The sequence below is a fragment of the Anser brachyrhynchus genome (assembly GCF_964034855.1).
Source record: "Anser brachyrhynchus genome assembly, chromosome: 1".
Lineage (NCBI taxonomy): Eukaryota > Metazoa > Chordata > Aves > Anseriformes > Anatidae > Anser > Anser brachyrhynchus.
Genome location: NC_137694.1, coordinates 6,116,791 through 6,135,221, shown reverse-complemented (window position 1 = coordinate 6,135,221; position 18,431 = coordinate 6,116,791). Strand labels below are relative to the sequence as shown.

General features: G+C 42.3%; 1 protein-coding gene across 15 annotated transcripts in view; it reads right to left on the bottom strand.

The window, feature by feature from the left end:
* Positions 1-18,431, bottom strand: part of CELF2 (CUGBP Elav-like family member 2) — a 567,685-nt gene that overhangs the window by 247,949 nt on the left and 301,305 nt on the right. For 2 of the 15 annotated variants that reach the window (XM_080580955.1, XM_080580945.1), the window contains exon 1: positions 13,811-14,169. The exons of 5 other annotated variants lie outside the window; for them this stretch is intronic. In XM_080580955.1, coding sequence (XP_080437081.1) covers positions 13,811-13,917 — 107 coding nt within the window. In that variant the 5' untranslated portion in view covers positions 13,918-14,169. 8 more of the 15 variants (XM_080580961.1, XM_080580946.1, XM_080580947.1 and 5 more) reach the window with 7 other exon arrangements.

The following is an 18,431-nucleotide window of genomic DNA, read 5'->3' as shown; positions in this document are numbered from 1 at the left end:
AGGGGGTCGCCGATCGCCTCTCCCACCCCCCACCCCGTTGCATCCGACACTTGGCTCCTCGGTCGCGACCTGCCCGCCCCTATCGCGACTCGTAACGCTGTCGGGATCCACCGGGGGGGGCGGGGGGGGAGATCGCAAAGAAACTGCGAGGGACTCGGGAGGGGATGCGGAGAGGGGGACGGAGCATTGAGGGGGGGGGAGTCCCCGGCGGCGGCGGCAGCCCCCCGCCGCCACTTACATTCTGTCAGAGACCAGCAAGCGGCCGTCGACCATCATCTCCGGAAGGAAATCCAGCTTGAACGAAGAAGTCATGCTGGGCTCCGGGGCTCGCCGCGGCGGTCGTGGAGGGAAGGATGTGGCGGGGGCTCGCCGGATCCCACAACTGCGCCGGGCGGCGGAGAGGCAGGCACAGGTGCGGAGGCCTCCCCGCGGCAGCCGCCAGCCCCGGCAGTTGTCACATTTCTCTCCCCCTCTCTCGGTGCCTTTTTTTTTTTTTTTTTTTTTTTTTTTTTTTTCCGCCAATCCCCTCCGAAATCGACTGCTGAGGCAAGTGTCGGTGGAGCGCCAGGTGCTGAGCGGGGAGGCGGAGCCACCTCCCCGCCGCAGCTCCCCGGTTAACCCCCGAGGCCCCGGCGGGGCCCGCAGCCCCGGGGACAGGCCTAGCGGAGCCCCACCGCCCTGACCGGGGTCCCCGGGGGTCTCCTGGGGCTCCCCCTGTGCCCACGGGCAAAGTTTAGGAGGGGACGGTGGAGCAGGAGCTGCCCGGCGCCTCAGGGACGCTGCCCTCTTATCCCCCCCACCCCGGGTTTGAGGGGTTGCTGCCACAGCAAGCCTTGCCCTGGTGGAATTGGAGGTGCACACTGAGGGAAAGCCCTCTTCCTATTAAAGCCCTCTTCCTAAATTCCTAAATAAAACCCCCAAACCAGCCCCGTGCGGTTGGTTTGTACGTACACCCTCGTCACCGTGGGCAGGTTTGGCGGGTGGAAGGCGCAGCCGCCTCGCCACGCTGAGGGCATGGGGAAGGCGTGAGGAGCTTTCTGTCCGAACCCCTACGTTCAGACCTCGGCACCTACCAGACACCCAAACTGGCTGTACTGGCTCATGAGAGATGGCGTAGTGACTATATCCCTGCCTGATCCAAAAAAAAAAAAAAAAAAAAAAAGGGATTTAAATAGGTATCGGTGGAAAACCAGCACGTCTATAACCTGCCAAATGCCCGTTCCCAACCGTGCTGCGCTTGGGGTTGTCCGCAGTGAAGGCACAGGAGCGACAACACCAAGACGTACACAAAATTCCACACATACAAACAGCTGAGGCAGCCCCCCCACGCTACCGCCCCCTGAAAATCTGTATAAATTTTCCTCTGCATCTCCAAAACCTCCTTGCTTCAATAGAAAGCAGCTCCAGGCAAAAGAATATTAACATATTTGCAAAGATTACTGGATGATCTGAGCAGTCTAGACAGACAAAATGTTTATCTGCATTGTATTTGCTTCTCCTTCTGAATCTCTCTCCACATTTCATAATTCATTTGCTCCAGATAATCAATGCTCAAAAAAAGCAACAAACACTAATTAAACACTATGACACTTAAGCTTTTCAAATAGTATTCCGAAAAAAAAAATAACGCGACCAAGGCATAAATATGCTATAAATCACAAGTTTTAAATTTTGACCAACATTGATTTGATAATAAAAATACAGGCTAGGTGAGTTTTCAGAGTCCAGTTTACTGCTCTGTTCAAGATACTTTTCCATTTTAAACAGTTAAAAGGAAGAAAAACCCCTCAGGCTGCTAAAATTTTTGCCTACTTTGCAAGTCTAAAGAAAGAGAAGGTTCACTTGGCCCTCAGTGTAATCCCCATAGGACAGCTGCAGTCCTGCACAGATATCTATAGTGTTATTTATCTGCTCCGTTCTATATGTTCACATACTGTCCTCATCACCACGGCACCTAAACATCTCTGTAGAGATGTACAAAACAAAGCTATGACTCCCCTTTACTAAATTGATCGTGATTCTTCTCCGCCAGCCATCCGCCGCAGTGTAGGCCTACACAGAGGATAAAAAAAAAAAAAAGTGCAAATTGGAAATAAAAGGAGAGACCAGCACAACTTTCTCCAGCTGGATTCAGCCACCTGGGTTTTGATCTGAGGCCTCCATGGTGGTTAATCCAGCCCAGAGCAGAGTTGGATTAACTTTCAATTTCGAAATCTTGCCACTGCAGAAGGGGCAGGTTTTAGCTCAGAAGAAATGCAGGCAGCTCACTGAGGATGAGGATATTCCCGCAAGCAAGAAGTCTCCACCCTCACTTCACCCCGCGTGGCTGGATCCATACCTCTCCATCATCATTTCCTTGGTACGCGCTAAATCTGAAGCACTTCAGTTTCACCAGCCACTTTTCAAGTCCCACTGCTCCTGACTGAAAAGTAAATTCACACTTTGCATAGGATGGAACCGACTGGGGGGCAGGGAGCATCACAAATAATTTTGCTAAAAATCCGAGTATGAGATTGTGAGATCTTTATAAATTTGCTCCATTTCACAAGGTGTAAGTGCTTAAAAATGCTTCATTAAAACGTATGTTCTCTTGAAATATTTATTTTCCTTTTAATTACATGTGAATTAGCTGGAAGAAGCTGTAGGGAAGCCCTCTTACTGACTTAAGCCTTCTCAGCAGTTTGTTAAATTCTAGCCTCAAATCCCTTGAGGGAATAGTGGATTCAAAGCAGCTTTTAATCATACTATAAGGAGGGTGAAGTAGTATGTAAGTAGGTCATAGAGAAAGCATTACAAGTGCATAGGTTATTGCTTTATTTAACAACTACAGTGTAACACACTTTTCAAAGCACATTTGCTTTTGCCATTTAAAAGTTAGAGGCAGGAACAGGGTCAAATGCAAAAAGGAACCCAGCCTATAAAAGATACTGAGATATGACTCGAGGAAAGTTTATAGGGAGAAACTGCATTCAAATAATATGGTTCTCAAACATAAATTATGTAGTGCCTACATATGAATTAACTCTTGAATGCAGAGGGCAAGCAGTGAAAAACAAAAACAAAAAAAAATTTGCATGTTTCGCACACTGTTACAGTCGTGGCTCTGTTATTTGTAATGGTAATGCCAGTTTCCTGACCGGCACAAAATAGCAACTTTTATTAAAAATGAAGGAACACTGCTGAGGTAAAAAATGAAAGCTTTGGTCCGTTACTACAGTACAGAGGGAAATGGGGAGGGGGAATAGCAAATGAAGCCGCATTAATTTTCACAGCATAAATCAGACAGTAGAGGTAAACAGGAACTTAGTGGAGCTGCATTATTGCTGTGCTACCACTGTCCACCAATATTAAGCACCTTCAGCTGGTGGAGCATATGGCAGTTCTGAGGAAGGAACCTGGAATTTGGAATCAGCAGTTTTGGGGGTTTAATCCTATTCCAGCTATAAATGTCGCCTCCTTGCCAACCTCCCCTCATTTCAGAGGCCCAGACCCCACTTGTCCCATGGTTGCACAGTTTACTCTCAGTGCCTCAGTTTCTCCATGCGTCTAACAAGGCAGACAAAGCATTTCCACCTCCTATTTACAGATTAGTCACCGTTCAAGCAGCTTTTCAAACCCACAGCACTAGATGCAGTTCTCCAAACAACCCAGTCTTTGAAAACAAACACCTCCTCAGAGCAGAAAAGCCCATGCGAAAAAGGTAGGGCTGGAGAAAGAGAAAGGCTACGCCAGGTCACTCCAAAGCGTATGAGCACCCTGACATCACTGCCTACCCTTCTCATCCAGCGAGTGACAAAGCAGGCACCCCCTCACTTGCAGGTACCGCAGCCAAAGCCAGCTCACCTCTCCTGCCTTCTCCGGACCCGCTCTTCACCCCTTCCTTAATTGCCATTCTTTTAATCAGCATGCCTCCCAGTATTGCACCAAGGAAATGCTGCTGTTGGAATCACTTCAAGGGAAAGTTTCCGAGTGACTTCACTCTCCACCGAGCCTGCAAGGCAGCACGAAGAGAGTTCAAATCCTCTGCTTTATTCCCCCCTAAGCCAATGAACATGCTCTGGATTCAGCTTATCTCTGGCATCAAAGCAAGTTTCTCGCAGAGGAGGCAGAATCAGAGCTCGGCGGCGGTGGTGTAAATTTGGAGCAGGCTCAAATGACTCCGGTAGAATCACTCAGGATCTTGCACTAATGTGAAGGGGGAAAAAGAAATCTGGTCCAGATAGCGCTGGTGAATGCAAATGAGGTGTTCGCTATCTTTCACAAAGAAATAATCTTCCAGGCAAACCATGAGCTGGAAAGGAGTACCATGGCTAATAGCAGAAAATAGAGCATCTTGTTTTGTGTGGTGGGACGTGAGCCTACCTGCCCAGCAGTAAGCCGGGAAGCCTATCAGCTTAACTTCTGCAGGGTCAAGAAAGGGGGAGAAAAAGAAAAGAAAAGCGCATGAGTACAAGCTGCACAAAGTTTCCGGGCAGAACTGCACAATGGTGTAAAAGCAGAAAGCAATTAAAGCAAAAAGCAGAAATTTCTTTGAGTGGCCAAAGAAATGGACCCAATTCTGCACTATTTTACTATTTGTGAAGATTTTGATTATTTGTAACAAGTCCATCTTTGCCAATTAGGTCTGGCATTGGAATGAAGTTTTGCATTATGAAGCCTTAACCTTTCAGTAAGGAATTTTTATTTGCCTTATGTTCTCACCTGAAACAAAACCAAACACGACAGCCTTCCCTTCAGCATGGTTTGAGAAACACAACAATTTGCAAATAATCAAAAGCCTTTTAAAAGGAAAAATTAAATTATTGGCTAGAACTTATCAATGAATGTTAAGTACAGAAATCTTAGTTGCTTGTGAGGTTTCCCCCCAGCTCTACAGGCTCTTGCAACTAATCAGTAATTTTCAGAAATAAACGTCATTTCAAATTAGCCCTGTAGAAAGGCACCTCAAATTAAGCATTTCTAGAGCCTTCACTTGAAGCACACTGATATTATGTAAACTTGGTTGCTATAGTAAAACTTCCCACTCACTTTTTCTTTTTTCTTTTTTGCTATTTTATCCCACTGAAGAGGTGATTTCATCATACTGTGGGTATGAGGCCTTTGTTCCATTTTGCGGGTAATAACTCAAATCGTTCCTGAAACAATTAGGCTGGATTTTGTGGCACAAGGCAGACACTCTGTGTTACAGAGGGCTTTTAAAAAAGTTTGGAGGAACAGCTGACTTTGTTAACCACATGCAAATACTTGCGTTGGTCAAACATGCCACCGGGGCCCGATCCTACTCAGTGCTCATGCTGAGCAGTGTTGATGCCAGCAGCAGCTGGTTGGTACCATTTGCTCCAGTCAGGCTCTCCGTGGCACACGTGTAAATAGCAACAAGTAAATATCTGCAGGACCGAGCCTCGTCGTCCTGTTATTTATTTACAGCCCTATAGAAGAGCATCGCTATTGATCCGTAGGTGTTGCCTTTGTGTAGCGCCTTTTGCGTATGTACACAAGACCAAGGCTTTTTTCAGCCCAGTTGCAACTTGACAACAAGTATTGACTTTTTTCCTTTCTTTTTTTTTCTTTTTTTTTTCTTTTATATTTTATGAACTAGTTTATCTTCTCACCTGATGACTGATTCCAGCACCAACCACAAATGAACAAGGAAAGAAATAGAGGTTCTGCATGCTTGGGGCCGATCTGATTTTGATCTCACACTATGGCCAAAAAAGCCACCTTTCCAGATAACCCTAGAAGAACAACCTACAGTTAAGGGAACTTAATATTATTGGATTTGGCTATTATAGCATCTTCACGTGATGAACTATAATCTTGTATGACGGGATAGGAGGGATCACACATCTGGTGCTCATATGTGTGGAGCTCCATCCTCACGATGCTCAAAAGCCCTACTAATGCTTTCACAGGGCAGGGGAAAAAGCCCACCATAACCAAAAACCTCTTACCCCAGCCCAAATCCACACTAGGAGAGATAAAAATACTCTCATTTTATCATCACGTTGAGATTCCTGGAGGGTTTGGCCCAGCTCATGGGGCTGGTTGTTGTGAGAGATGCGGGATCAGGGAAGCAGGTGGTGAGCACGGGCTGGGTACAGCAAAAGGCTGGATCAGGAGGCAATGCTAGGGGCAGCACCCACTCCAAAAGAGATGGGCAAATGCAGGTGTGAAATTATAACAGGGCACCAGCAAGGCAAGAGGATGGATAAGGAACATCAAAAGGGACATGAAGCCAAAAGTAGAGTTATTTTTAAAACAAAATGTGAACATATCTGAGAGGTTTATTACAGTATCTAAATTAACCTGCTGCATCACACTTTTGACTAACTGCACGATCTTTGTAACATTAAACTCTGTCTTCCTTCTCATTCTCTTCTGCCACGTGTTTTACCTCCCTTTTCACTGCCAACAATTGGCTCTCACCTTACGCTCAATTTGCAACATCTTTAAGGTCTTTTTTTTCATTTGTTCGTGAAGTGCCTAGCACACATCTCAGTCCTCAGAAATAACAAACAATTGTCCTGATAATATGTAAAGTAACTGGCTTTGTTTGACATCATTATTTCCTGCAGACAGAACCCATTAAACCTCAGACGCGAAGGAAGGAAAGAAAAGGCTCCTACAGCAACTGTAGGGCATTCAGACATGCAGAAAACTCCACATGCCTGTTTTGTTTGTTTGTTTGTTTTGTTGTTGTTTTTTCATAATACACACTATGAATATTGCCACATAGGTGAGATCAGGAAGTCCATGTAGTCCATGCTCCCATCTCTGATAATGGCTTGTAATGGGTGCAAAGAGAAAGAGTATGAGTAGGGCAAGTGTACTGTCACCCTTTCCATCTTCCAGCAACCACTGGCTCGGGGACACAGCAAAGTCAAAGACTGAATCCAAACCAAGACGTTCAGGTTCACAATCACTGATTCAATTTTTCCTCGCTGAGTTCCCTCTCCAAAAGGAACATTTATAAAGTCAAATGTTTATTACTCCCAGAGCTGCCTGTTAAATGGGATGTTCTTAACAATTTCAGAGATTTGGGGCTCAGTGCAACAAATAGGAACATTGGCTTCCTGTTCTGAAGCAAGACATTAAAACCAGCTCAGTTTTTAACATAAAATGATTCCCTTCAGTAGAGTCACAATAATTCATCTGGAACTTTTACATCTATTTAATACACAAAAATGAGCAAACCATGAGGTTCCTAGGGCAGGCAACAAGTTTGGCATCCTTTTGTGGAAATGCCTCTTCAGAAAAAAATTTGGTCACTCTGAATTGCTATGTTCAGGCATGGGGGTTAACTAAGTTAAATGTATGTTCATGAGCCGTACACAGACAAATCTCCGTATGATTCATCTGAGCAGCACTGCAGAACACCTGATGTTGCCGATGCAGTTCTGTTAGTGTTTTGTTATTTTTAAAGGGGGTTATATAACCCTCTCATTAAAATTAAATGTGGGCTGAAATGATGCAGACAAATTCTCAAGCTTTAGAGTGAGCTTCTTCCTCACATTTTAGCTGAAAATAGGTAATTTTTTTAGGCAGAAGAAAAGGAAAATGAAAGCAAGAGATTATTACAGTTGAAAATAGGGTCTCCAAGAATTTAAGTTTTCTGATAATTCACCATTTCCTTTCTAGAGGGCCTCAATTCTTCAGATGCTGACCTGCAGCTTCCAGGGGAGAGCAGGTGCAGGATTTGAATCTTAAATTCACTCCACAGCACAGCTATCACATCATCCGCAGCTATCTACACTTGCAAGGTTCAATTTCCAGATGATCTACGTCAGGGTGCCCTTGCTTTTCTCTTCACTCCTCTATTTGTCTAAAAGGGATAGTAAATTCCCACATCCTCTCTCTGATTTTCTATCATTTTTTTTTCCCCTCCAGCCCTCTGCCCGTGACAGACTTTTGTCTGGCATCCTCAAAGGCTGCTCTTGAAGATGACCTGCTGATTTGCTGCCATGGGAACTCCAGAGCAAGGACAGCATTTCCCCCTCGCGCACCCAAGGGCACGTGCAACAGTTCCCAACACCACCTCTCCCCACGCGGCAAAAGTTTGCCCTCCGTTTCAGAAACCTTGCAGGGACATCAGAAGGCTGTGCCTTAAATAACAAGAGTGAGGCAGCCCCTCCGGCATCCGGCGCCTAGCAGCAGCCACTGCTGAATTATTCGGAGGAAGGTGAAGAAGTCTAATAGCGAATGTGAGCATGCAAATTGCTTTTCAGAACTAGTGGGGAAAAGCTTAGGCAGCAAAGCGTAAGACTCAAGAAAAACCCTCTCTAACGTAATGGCAGAAAGCATTATCTTTATATAAGTGCCACATTTAAAACTTCCTAAGCAATTTCATTGATAATCCTATTCCTCTGAATCAGAGAGAGTTAACCTAAAATTAGGTTATTCTACCAGAAGAGGGGACACAGGCTAGCACATCAGCCGCCAACTTCACTGCATGGACAGAGAAGCAAGTAATTTTCTCTGCTCCCCACCCTCCCAACACAATGTTGAGTGTTTTAATTGAAATACGAGGATCATTTTTACTTGGCTGCATTTTGCAGGGCAGCTTGTGATCCACACTGTGTCAGTCTTGTCAGTGCACTGGCAGGTTTACAGACCACGATACTTTCCTACAAGCACTGACTCCTAAGAGCCTAATCCAGTAATGTGGTCTTAATGCATAATATAATTTCATGAACCACCTAGAAAGTGAGTGCAAATTTGAGAGTCGATGCTTTCCAGAAATGTCAATTTAGCCATTATTTGAGAAACCCTGAAGATGTATCTGGCTGATATTAGCTCATGAAATGGTCACTGATCCTTAGGACAGTAGAGAGAATAAAGTTGTGAGTGAGAACAGCTAAAATCCTTTTTGCATCCTGCTCGAGCTCGTTACTACTCACATTACGTGAGTCTCAAGCCCAGAGTGAAAGATGAAAAAATTAAGGTCCAGATCAAAATTTACCCCAAATTTGCAAAAACTCCTGCCTAGACATTCACTCCTGCCCCCTTCTATCCCATAAAGAGAGTTAACCTTCAGTGCATCATTAACTTGCCAAGCCCAGTATTAAAGCGAATTAAATTGCCGTATTTGCTTCCGCTGCAGGGCGAAAAAACACAAAAGCAAAACAAACAACAACAACAAAAAAGCTGTATTTTTGCCACGACGAGAGTGTTAGAGGAAAAATCCAGTTTTTATTTCCTCTGTGAGGATGCCAGCAGTCCTGTTTCATAAACTCCAGCGATTCATCACTATCCCAGGCAGCCAATCATTCGGCAGGTCAAGTCGAAATGGGCTGTGGAGCCAGCAACTCCTGCTGCCCTGATAATGCATGTCATTCCAGGCATGGCGACATGCTTTCTCAACAGCTGCCATTTTCAGTTACCTTTTATACGGCTGACATACAAGTAAATGTGTTGGAAGCAGTAAAACAGTCATAGGGAAGCAGTTGCAAAGATAAATAGCACCTGCACGTGATAATCTCTAATGTCATTAGAGAGTGAAGAAGGATATGTTTTGAAACAGAATTTCTTTCTTCTAAAAACATCACTTTACTTCAGGGGCTTTACATGAGCGTGTGTGTGAAAGAGAGAGAGATTTATTCTTTTTTTTTTTTTCTACAGTGTGCTGAAATAAACATCCAGACATTCATCTTGGTTATAACCTAAATAGATATAACTAGAGGGAAAGGGGGAAAAAAGACAGAAAAAATACAAAAACAACTAGCCAGCATGAAAGAAAGCTTGCCACAATTCACTTGTGAGAAAAGATTTGACATAGCTAGATTTTCCTGAATTCAGTAACGCTCACTTTAAGAAGCACAACTGCTCTAATTAAGGGAGAAGAAAATGGTTTTCTTCTGTTGTATCTTTTCAGTCTTTATCCCTTACAATCTGCCTTAAATTTCATGAACTGCTTGTTCAATAACTGGTTTCTGAATTATATGTAGTTGAACACTTTTTTTTTGTAGATAGAAACTGAGTGGGAGTTCTGGGGGCACAGGGCTATAGAAATAAACAGCCACAATGAACAAATGTTTAAACTTACATGCACACATAAGGGATACACACAGATGGATACCTGCATATTCGACAGACTACGTACACAGAACATGCAAAGACCCCATGCCTGCACACAAATGGTTAAAAATAAAAAAATAAAAACTCTTTCCAATAGCACTACTGGAACAAGATTTCAAATGCATAAGACTATCCATATTAATTTATGGTAATCTGTAAATGAATGCTGCAGAGACAGTACAGGTTATCCAAAATGGTACTTGCATTTAATGAGAAACTACCACAAAATATCATCAAGACAGATTTAGTTGCATCATCTAATACTCCCCAAATTAATATCATGCAAAACACAAAGTAGAAGCCATGCTTCCCCTTTGGAACAACTAGCTCTTCAACTGCCAAAGGAAAGCCAAGCCTTTCTCTCTATATAAAGTCCTCCTCGACATCTTGCTTTCAGATTTCATCAACTTAGGTGTTTTCAGGGCTGTAAGCAGTGAACTTTCCATCAGCGGCATCTTCAGCTAATTAACCCTCCTGATTACAATAATTAGTATTGATTCACTCCTGAATGACTTCTTAAGTATTCAAGCACAATCTACACTTGCAGTAAAACTTCTAGATATGAATATTAATTGAATGCTCTCCTTTGTTTTTCAGCCCCAAAGGTATAGTTTGCAATCTTATATACTTAAATTTGATAACAGAAACACTTCAGTTTTATTCTCATTTAACAAAGAGAATATTAACATGTTGATGTTAGAGATTGTGCTCCATGAATCTGGAAAAAAATACAGACAAAGACTCCAGGCTAATAAATATAGTTCACTCCCATTTCCTATGGCAGAATGGGAAGCCGGGTCCCAGGTTAACACCTTGCTCTGCCAGGTACAACCGAGGACAGTATTTCTTTTTGGCATTACACCTGCTCACTGCAAGAACAAATAACAACTCATGCACGGTCCGAATGAGCTCTCTTAGCACTGTTATGGAAACAGATGTTGCCAAGTTTGACAACTGCTAGGCACCACATTGCTTTGTGACTGGGTGAGATTCAGCACAGGTAACGCTAAGGACACCTGTGATGTTAATGCACGAGAGCTCTGAACCTATAGCCTCTCAAAAGCTGGCACTTTTGTTCAAGCATGCTACGGAATAGCTTATGTTACAGATTTGCTTCACCCTCTTTGATGTTAATAATAATTGTTATGGCTCAAAAAGCAATATTTCAGTAAATATGCATAGAAAGATTTTTTTTTTTTTTTGGAGGAGGGTTCACCCAGAATAATTCAAAAAATTAGTCTTTGATGTGAATGGCATGTCAGAAAATACCCTTGGAAAAGAACAAAGTAATTGACAATCCAAGACACAAACCTGTCTTGTATGTATTTTATGCAGCATTTCATCTGAAAACATAGGAGCTACTATAAGTTTAGTATGAACTCACCTGTGAGAAGAGCGCTTAGGAAAGAGTTTTAGTATTGAATAGTCCTTACAAGTGGAGGGTGGCTGTGCTGCCCAGGTGGCTCTGGGTGTCTGCTACAGGAGTGGCACCCACCCTGCTCTGGGCAGCCACCAACGGGGCATTTCCATGTCAGCGGGAGCGAGGTATTCACTTGGCTGCCACTCACAAAGGGCAGCGTCTGCTAGAAAGCACGGGCTACAGGCGGATAACTTGGTAAAGCATAACACACCCCAGTTCTGGCAGCCAAGAGCCGTTGTGAACTAGTTAATGTTTGGCTCCTGAGAAGTTCTCCCAAGAAAGTGAATTATTGCACGGTCCCATTATATTAAACACCAACCTTTCTCTCTTCTTGTTTATGCACAACACACAGCATGCAAGCACTACCTGATAATCCATAACCTCTAGGCTTCAAGAGTATTTTATGCGATATTACCTTTTTGTTCATGTAAACTCTTTTGTATTGATTTATACCATCTCAACACACAAGGGGAGATGAGACAACAATAGAAAAAAATGCAAAAAAAATAGCAAGTATTCAAGAGTCTCCCCATAAAACATTTTTTTGTTGAAAATACATGCTTTAGAAAGCTCTGAACCCCACCAATAAATCTTCACTTTTTTTTTTTTTTTTTAAATTAAGGGGTCTTATAGCTCCCTGAACCTGTATAAATCAAGCACTGGAATCCAGTTGGAAAAAAAAAAATCATGAAACCCTTAAAATTAATTGACCCAAGCAAAAAATAAACCACTCTGATAACTATCCACCTGTTCTCTCAGAAAATTATTACAATTATTGCTAAAAGTGATGTATTTACTTAACGTGTAAACTACGTAAAGACTTCAAGCAGCTTCAGAAACTCCACAAGACTGATGACAATTCATTTTATTTAAGACATAAGCTGTTGTCCAAGAAACAACTCAAAAATTTCAAATAGCTTTGTAACAGTTTCTTTTCATAATGCATAATGTACGTGAGCGTTTTTCCAAATGCAAAACAAAAATTGTTAACTGTTCTAATCCTAAACTATGGCTGTCTAAATAGATAGATAATTCATGAAATGTCATATGAATAATTTGTTAGATTTTGGGATAGGAATAGGAATCATCCAGGTAAATTATTCTGCCTGACCTTAAAATATGCTAATAGCTGGATTATAAAAAGGGAAAGTAGCATGGGCTCCCACTTTGAGATCTGATTTATCATTTTTATTGCATTTTCATTACCTAAACAAAATTAGAAACAGTATCTTCAAAACAGCAGTTAAAGTTGATATGATCAGGCATAAAATCATGCAAGGGCACATTTGGCAACTGTGTATTTGCCAGATTGACAGCAGTATTGTAAGCTTTCAGAATCAATAAGTTTTCTCTCCACAGTTAAAGGAGAGGTTGCTAGCAATAAATCTCCAACTTAATGCAATGGACATAATTGTAAGATGCAAACCTCCCCCTCCCTGCACTATTAGCAGCGGATCTCAAATGAAACAACCTTCACAAATTAGGTGATGGACTTCATATTCTACCGCATATACAAAAAGATTAAGGGAAATGACAAAGGGGCTGAGAAAAGAAAAAACAAAAACAAAAACAAAAACAAAAACAAAACCCACCCCACCGCCAGACATACATTAAGCTAGTTTGACAGCACCATTGTTCAGCTGTCCCATTGTCAGACCAAAAGATGTATTCAGTGCTATGATGTCTGCTAGCAAATAAACAAAAGACTACATTTTTCAAAGCAGGGTGCCAATTCCAGCATAATTCCGAGTGTGTGTGTGTGTGCGTGTGTGCGTGTGTCTGCGTGTGTGTGTGTCTCTGAAAAGAGTAGTCGATGCTGGCCCCCCGCTAAACCTTGGAACATTAAGAATATATGTGTAATCCCACATATGGGAGTATTTACATATTTTTAAAACATCTTCAAGTGGCGAGGACGAGGTAGAGCATTAATAACTATTTACATAGGCTAAGTGAAAATTAAAGTGGTATTTAGGGCACTAGCTCTAATATGGAGTCTCCCTGAGCTTTTTCCATGCTTATTCCATGCCCAGTGCATAATAATGAAGCAGGCAGAAACATTGCAAAGGAGGTGATAAAAGAAATACCAGCTCTCATTTAGGAAAAACAGATATATTATTTTTTTTTGTCTTCTTGCCCTCTCCGTACATTTGTCGTCAGACGTGAAATGTGCGATTCTAACTAGTGAAACGCTCCTTGCACGCAGCAATGCCTGTCTTTTCCTTTAAATAGGGAAACTACTTAATACCCAGCACGGTTATAGTTGCAGCGGGCCCAGGCAACTCGAAAGCACGCGTTAAAACAAAGGAGACAACATACCTTAAAAGCAGCTCCTCATTTCTCATAGTAACAGCGGATTTGGGACAGCGCATGCTTTCTGCACCGATATTCTCAACAAAAGCCAGTTCAGAAGTGCGCTCAAACATCAATGCCACAGTAGCTACTCACTAATGGCTACTCTTTCTCTCTTTCTCTCTCTAGGCAGACGCTGAGTGGTGGAGCAAAGGGGCCCCTGCAGATTCACTAAGCAGAAATAATCCTCTCTGACAAGTTATGTTGTCTGGGCATATTTTACATTAATGCACTGTGCTGCCTATAGGGGTCTTGTTTGCGTTCACTCTAGCCTAGCTGGTGTTAGCTCTCTTAATTACCATCAAGAAAAAAAAAAATAAAAAAATTAGTGACATCTTCCCCCCCTCTCCCCCCCCCCCCCAAAAAAAAAAATAACTGAAAGACAACAGGGAAAAATATACGGGTGAAGGAGGGGAGGCTTTTCCCCCCCTGGAAGGATGCATGCTTGATATGGATCTTTTGTTTGCCCTGTGAACTCGGTGAATACAGTGGCAAACAGATGCTGCGGCTCGCAAGGCTTGTGCACTTGAAGGGAATTGGGTTAGAGGCTCTTTCTGGGGCTTTGGAGTCGCAGCTGGAGCTCTTGTTCCCTGCCTCCTTCCCTTCCCCGTTCAAGGCTGAGTGGCTTTATGGGACCTGCCAGCTCACATCAGAGTGACTGGGGAGTATTAATGCAGGCACCTGGGGATCTTCTGCAAGTTTTCCGCTTATCTGGGCAATTTTAACCCCTCCAAAACACAAATCCTCTACGTTGCTTTATCAAGGCACTGAGTTTGTTTGAACCCAGTCCCATGCGCTTGGTTTGGCAGAGTTCTCACAGACAGGAAAGGGGCTGCATTATTCAATGATTTACTCACTTCCGATGTATGAAAGGAACTATAGCATGACTCTGATTTCAAGGAAACAGTCTTTTGGGCCCTAATTCAGAGATCCGCCATGTGATTTGTAGAAATTGGTCGTGGGCTTCCCAGTTGCCAGGGTAGTCAAAGAGAGGTTTATTTTCACATCTTGGTTTCGGCTTCTGGCGGTGAATGCAGCTACTTTGGGGGCAGGAAGATAGCTGGTGTTTTCTTTTTTCTTTTTTTTTCTTTTTTTTTTTCCTTTTTGTTTATTTGCTTTCTTTCATTTTTGTTTGTTTTAAATCTACATCAGATGCTTGAGTTGGTGCTTAAAATGTCAACAAGACCTTGACGCTTTTTTCAGCCAAAGGCTTCTCTGCATCACTGACGCAGTAAAATACATCTTAACAATGATTGTCATTTTCTCTGAGGTCCTGTTCACGTAGGCACATGCAAAACTCAATGAACACAGTCATCGAAAAATGAAAGCTACTCAAAGAGCCCAGTAGGAGTCAAATACACTAAGCTTGAAATAGATCTGGACCTCAAATTTTGAATCCAAACTTTCGTAGACTTCCAGCTATATCTGTGGTTGGTCTGAACTTCTTTCCTACATTATATGCCAGTGTCTTAAAATATACTGCTGTGATATCCTGATGCAGTGCTAACGCTTCTATTTCCTGAACAGAACTTCGCATTTAGGGGCTTGATCTTTCTGGTAAACTTGAGCCTGGGAATGAAGGCAAAGAGGGAGCAATCACCAGTATAAATATACTGATAGCAACTTCTTGCCTTCCAGATAGCAGCTGTAAACGTCTATTAAGGTCATAAATTGCAGCAGAAACGATCCTTTTGTTCTATGCTTCTCATTTAGCACTGTGAGACCTTGGGATTAGTTTCAGTCATTCTGGTATAATATTTATCAAATGACCAAAAGACAAGTGACAAAAACAAAACTAGGTCTAATCTACTTGTAATGATGTAGAGAGAAAGAGATGAAGACAGTAGTTGGGGAAACATGGATATCATGAAGGACTGCAAGTCAAGAGAAGACGGGTTTCAGTTTGCTTCCCTTTTCATCTGCAAAACATGACTGGGATTCTAGTTGCTCTTGTAATAAAAAATAATAAATCATTTTAATGATTAGCAATTCAAACCAATGCCATGTTAAAATGTCATGTTCCAAGGTCAACTAAGACAACATAGCTTGTACTTCATGCTAAAAATATCTGAACAGTCATGGAAGGCGGCCAGGAAAATACTAAACCAACATGACAAATCCCATACCTCCTGCCCCAAATACTAAATCCATTACTACCATTTCAGGCATGGGCACCAGCACTCCAGATTCCTCCTCCTTCGCCGTTTGTCTTCGAATGACTTTTGAGCGGCGTAACTCACCGTGACGCCTGGGCTGCTCCAGACCTGTCTCATGCTCGTGAGACTGATGTATGAGCGGAGGCAAATACCAGAGTATGCTCAAGAATACACATCTGAATGGGAAGTGTCAAACAGTCTGATAAACTGCTACAGTTTTCCAAAAATATGGCAAGTATCGGCATCTTAAGACACTACCAGCTGAGGGAACAAAGATTTCTTTTCAGGCTGGAGTAGAATGGCTCCCACAGAGCCCTTTGGTGGGGAATCAATGGGCTTCTGTTGGGCAGCTCCATGCAAATGCAAGTTCTCCATCGTTTCTGTACTTAGAAAGACGGCGGAGCAGCAGCAATAGGAAATAAAGTGAAGTATTAAGGAAGGACTCATCTACGGCCAAAGGAATAAATAAAGAAAAAGAAAATAAAATCCACAGAGCGGTAACACAGACAGACAAAAAGAACCTATGTTTTCTATCACACATAATGAAACGTCTGACAGAGCAACATCTGCAGAGGGATCAGAGCTGCTGAGGATGAGAAGGAATATGAGTATTATTTTTCAATTGTAAGATGTACTAAGCAGGAGTGCCTTTAAAATAATATGGCTTAAGGGAAGATTAAACCAGATGCACAGGGCTATCTGGCTTCTTTCAAGATGAAAGTCCAGCTGTGGAGTTTAAATTCAGCATTTAACACTAAAATTGATTGTAGATTCATAACTGGTATGTATGTATTGCAGAATATTCTACACAACTTACATGCAGTGGTGGACATTGGAAGTTTAATAGTTTTGTTGCCTTGTATTTAAAGTAAACCCAAGCCCTGTACACAGGGTGTATGAATTGCTGAACTAATTATGCAGGACTGCAAAACCTTTAAAGGCCCCAGGAATACCAACCATTTAGAGAGAAAATGATCAAAACTTATGTGGCAACCAGTAGTAATATTAATGATTTATATCAATTAAAAAACTGTCTTCTGCTCTCTTCTTCTACTTTAGAGTATTCTTTGACACTTTAGTTTGTCTACAAAATTTTTAAAGTATTCAGAAGTCCTAAACATAGTATTTTTTTTCCTATACTACGCAAGCAATACTGCCAGCCAAGCAACAAACTATATTTCATGGCAGAAAAATGGTGGACAAAAGTCCAGGACAACTGCCCAAAAATCATGAATGCCCAAAAATCATGAATGCAATCGTGAGAGCAATAGAAAGCCGTGATTCATTTTCCCATTTTACCACGTTCCCGTGTCAGATCTTATGCAAGCCAATTAACCTCTTGCTCATATCTACATCCTTAAAATGGAAAAACCCAATGAATTGCATAGAGCACCGTGACAATAAATATACGTAACACTAAGAGCTATTTAAAACAGTGTATTGTTGGGAGTCACACAAATACTTCTCACAGGAGGAGTCTATGTCCTGGTTATCTGTCGTTCTGTGTGGTTATTTACGCTCAAATCAGTTGTTTTGTATGAAAAGCTACTCTTCTAATCTGATAGCATTTTACTGTTCTAGATGGTTAAATCCTACCGTTGAAGCTGAGCAATTAGTCTAAGCTAGTCATCTAGGGTTTCTCTATTGTCAGTGCAAAGATATTAGTTATCCTAAAGAGTATTAACAACTCTCTCCATTGACTACAAGGGGAGGAGATACCCAACTTTTAAATACATACATTAGGCAAGATGAATTCCACTTACATGCCAAAAACGAAGGCGAGAATTCTCATGTTTCTGCTTCAGCATCACCAGGCAGGACACATGCGTTGTGCTGGGACCACCCTGGTGCCCTAAGCACATCTGCCACTTCTAGATGTGGATGTACCCTGCCTTCAGGACACCTCCAATGCTCAAGCTGAAGCTAAGCAGGACTTCCAGGTCTGAAGCAGACCTATATGCTACACCCATGTAAAGTCTGAAGCAAAAAGAAAATCACCCTCAGCTTCAGAAGTGGAACACATGGGGTCTTTCCAGTGTGCTTTGGGAGAGCAGACAGTTCGTTTAGGTGTCTCCTCTTAAAATCTCCTAGCAAAATGAGCAACTCATCACCTGCAGCTCTTAGGTTGTTAGAAATCTCTAAACGTAACTGGACAGTTTCACTGGTGAATGTGAGTAGCAAGAAAGGGGCTATAACTCCATGGGTTATGTCTCATTAGGCATCACCTCTGCTCTTGAGGTTATTGCTTGTTTTAATCTAGAACAAATTATCATGTGTTTGTCTCAGTTTCCTCTTTTGACTTCTTGTTTGTTTACACAGCCTTTAAGATAGCTGTATACGGGAGATAAAATTTGGTTGCAGACTTCAGCAATTTGACATTTTATCAGATCACTAATCACATGGCACTGGAGTCCTGCACTTGCTAGTTGTAC